This window comes from Aulonocara stuartgranti, assembly GCF_965226115.1.
Source record: "Aulonocara stuartgranti genome assembly, chromosome: 16".
NCBI classification, from domain to species: domain Eukaryota; kingdom Metazoa; phylum Chordata; class Actinopteri; order Cichliformes; family Cichlidae; genus Aulonocara; species Aulonocara stuartgranti.
In genome coordinates, this window is record NC_138952.1 from 2,084,165 (window position 1) to 2,087,677 (window position 3,513).

The 3,513-nt window shown below is 47.7% G+C and overlaps 1 protein-coding gene across 1 annotated transcript; it reads left to right on the forward strand.

The window, feature by feature from the left end:
- Positions 1-503: 503 nt before the first annotated feature.
- LOC309691401 (cyclin-dependent kinase 5 activator 1-like) lies at positions 504-3,513 on the forward strand. The gene has a single exon (XM_082509010.1). It carries the CDS (start codon positions 816-818, stop codon positions 1,701-1,703), a length of 888 nt encoding a protein of 295 aa, XP_082365136.1. The 5' UTR covers positions 504-815; the 3' UTR covers positions 1,704-3,513.

The following is a 3,513-nucleotide window of genomic DNA, read 5'->3' on the forward strand; positions in this document are numbered from 1 at the left end:
ACTTTGTCCAGGTGTCTGGAAAGACAAAAAAGTTTAGGCTGGTTGTAGCTGGTAGAAACTTTTGTACAGAATCAAAGGAGCTTGCAAAGAAAAGCGTCTGGACTTCTTTAAGTTGCTTGAAGACGTTTCACCTCTCATCCGAGAAGCTTCTTCAGTTCTAAGGTCAAATGGTGGAGAGTCCCAGATATAAACCTAGTGGGAGTGACCCCCCACAGATGTGTGGGGGGTCACTCATTAGTAATTTACACTGACTCATTAGTAGTCAGTGTAAAATTGTGTTGTGTTTTGGGGAGGCTCAGGTCAGATGCAGACGACCTGATTTATAAATAACCTCGCTTTCCCAAAGTAACAAGACTGGTGGAGAACAGCACGAACCAAATCAGTCAGTGTCGCTGCTATCAATGGCAACCGAGACCTAAAAACAACAGCCCTGGTGATTGGACCATTGGTTGACTTTCTGATTGGCTGTCCCGACGGTCAGTCAGAGGCTGAACCTGCTGGTTCGTTTAAGCCTGAGATTTACGCATAGCCACAAATCTTCGCTCCTCTCACAGACGGGATCGTGCCGCAGCGTCTCCGCGCGCGGCACTGAGAGAGCATCTGCTGGGACATAATTTCACACAACAGCAGAAGAAGAACAAAAACGCGCAGTCCTCCTTCATCTCCTCCGGGGAGCGACCAGACGTTACACGTAAGCGTGTAAATGGAGTTTCAGTCGCTGTCGTGACTGCTGTTCGCCGCCTCTCACTCTGCTCGACGTTCTGCGTTCAAGCCGCAGCAGCATCCAAACCTCCGCATCTCTCCACCGCGCAGACATGGGAACCGTTCTCTCTATATCTCCCGCGACCAAGAAGGCGTCGATCATGGATGCCGAGGTCGCAGGAGACGGAGGGAAAAACGACAAGAGCCTCAAACGCCACTCAATGTTCGTGTCTCTGTCCTGGAAGAAGCTGGTGGCTAGTTCGGCCAAGAAGAGCGCAAAGAAAGTGACCCCGAACCCGCTGCCCACTCGAGAGCTGCCGTCCAGCCAGGTGGCTCAGCTCAACAGCGAAAACGTGAGGAAAACGCACCAGACCGAAGAGAAGAAACCGAAAGCGCCCATCCCCGTCCCGGTGCCCACGGTCCCCACGCAGAACAGCGAGTCTGTCGTGCAGAACGGGAGGCTGTCCTCGGTCCAGAAGCAGCCCAGCAGCGTGTCTCTGGTGTCACCCAGGCGGATAGTCATCCAGGCTTCAACCGGCGAGCTGCTTCGCTGTTTGGGGGACTTCTTGTGCCGCAGGTGTTACAAACTGAAACAGTTAAGCAGCGGAGAGGTGATCCTCTGGTTCCGAAACATTGACCGGACTCTTTTGCTCCAGGGCTGGCAGGACCAAGGCTTCATCACGCCGGCCAACGTGGTGTTCGTGTACCTGCTGTGCGAAGACACGATATCGGACAGCACCGACAGCCCAGCCGAGCTGCAGGGCACCTTTCAGACTTGCCTCTACCTCGCCTACTCGTACATGGGCAACGAGATCTCCTATCCGCTCAAGCCGTTCATGAACGAGACGAACAAGGACGTTTTCTGGGAGACATCGCTCCGGATCATCAATAGGATGAGTGCCAAAATGCTTCAGCTGAATGCAGACCCACACTTTTTCACCGAGGTTTTCCAGGACCTCAAAAACCAGCGCGACAGCAGCGAGTCGAACCTGGACCGCTGACATGGAAGCGAACAGACACTGGTCTAAGATGAATGTAAAGAAATCACACAGCTGTGGTTTTGGACGGAAAGGCCAACCTGGAAGGATTCTCCTGGCTGGGCTGAAATAGTCTCTCATGATGTTACACAACTTCAGTGTGGTGTTTAGGCTACAGTTTAAGAAATCTCATAAATGCATGCCAGTAGTAATATTGTCCCTTTTGTCTTGTCTCTTGGGTGACGCAGGGGTTGGCACTTGAATCTCCATTTCATTCAAGATTAGCCTATATTGTGAGTTAGTGAATGGATGTGGTTCCAGGCAGGACCGGAATAGATGTCTGAGCCGAGTTAAGAGGTGGAGCTGTCCGGGGTGCTGACCTGTGCAGCCATTTCCATCCCTGCTCTTCAGTCACTTTTCCACAACAGAGCCAAGCTTGGCTTAGAGGACCAAAATCAGCCCAGTACACTTTCAGCACATAAGCCTAAGCCTTGTAAGCACAGCCAGTATATACTGTGCTTTTTAAACATCTCAGTCAGCTGATAAGTAAGCTGCTGAACATGCATACCAGTGGGTTAAAAACACATTGCTTAGAATAACTGTAGATACGAGTCTGTGGGGAACATCGTTTCAATCTGTACACACTGGCTCGAGGTACACAAAAGGTCCACCTGCAGAAAACAAACACCACCACCATACTTCATGTGTGACTTTTTAACATCTGGTTGGCATGCAGCCGTTTTCAGTTCCTCATGAAATGAACAGCAGTCTCAGTTTGCATTAGCAGTGTGATTCTGTAGTAATGTAACTGTACAAAGGCTTTTGCTTCAAGTGGAACATGAGGACAAGGGGCAGAGGTGCCCCACATGAATGTGATATGTTGCACTAAAAGAGCCCCTGAGTGGGCATGCAAGGCCTCTTTTGTGCATTGCTTTCCAAACTGTGTTGGCCACTGCGATGAACTGCTTTGCAACACATTGCAGAGGTCAACTGAAGACTGAATCGATTGTACAGGTTTTCTTTGGTTTTTTCAGGAGATTTTTTTTGTTGAATTTCATATGTGCCAACTAATGAATGGCCTGAAACTCTGTGGTTTACATGTACATAACCCATGTTTTTGCTCTTTTTTTCCCCCTCTACCTGTTTTGAAGGTCGGTATGTACAATGTAGTTTGAGCAAAAACAAATAGAGCTTAATGATCAAAAGATATTTCGTCCTGTGCTGTAACTGTGCTGTTCGCCTCCATTTGCTGGCTTCAGTTCACTTTCAGTGCAGTCGATTCAGGATTCTTCAAAGTACAAATATTTAATGTAAAGATCTCATTACGGAGTGACAGGAGAGTATACTTTGCACACGTGTCATTGCAGTTTCTATAAGTTAAACGTGATCTGACTCTGAAACCAAACCTACAGCTCAGTCCTGACATGGTCCTTCTGGGTGATCATTGTGATGTGGTGTTGTGAATCCATTGCTTGGAAAGTGAATTAAAATGCTGCTATTTTGCACAGCTGTGAACAAACCTTTGATGTTTTTGCACAGTGCTAATGATAATGGTGATGTACCAGTGTTTCCTCTCAGGCGCTGGAGTGTTTGCCATTATGTCTGCAGTTACTGTGACCAGCTCTTGCTCTAGGATGATCTTCTGTGGAAAAAAATCTTTTGTACAGCTAATTTTTCCTAAATGTCATCGAGGAAAGTGTTATTTACGTGTGTGTGTGTGTTGTCTGTGGAGATGTACCACAGCTGCATTCACTCTCTCTTACATGTTAATAAAAGGTCAGTATAGTAATTGTTTATGGTGACCATGTTGAAATAAATCCAGACTTATTAGGGA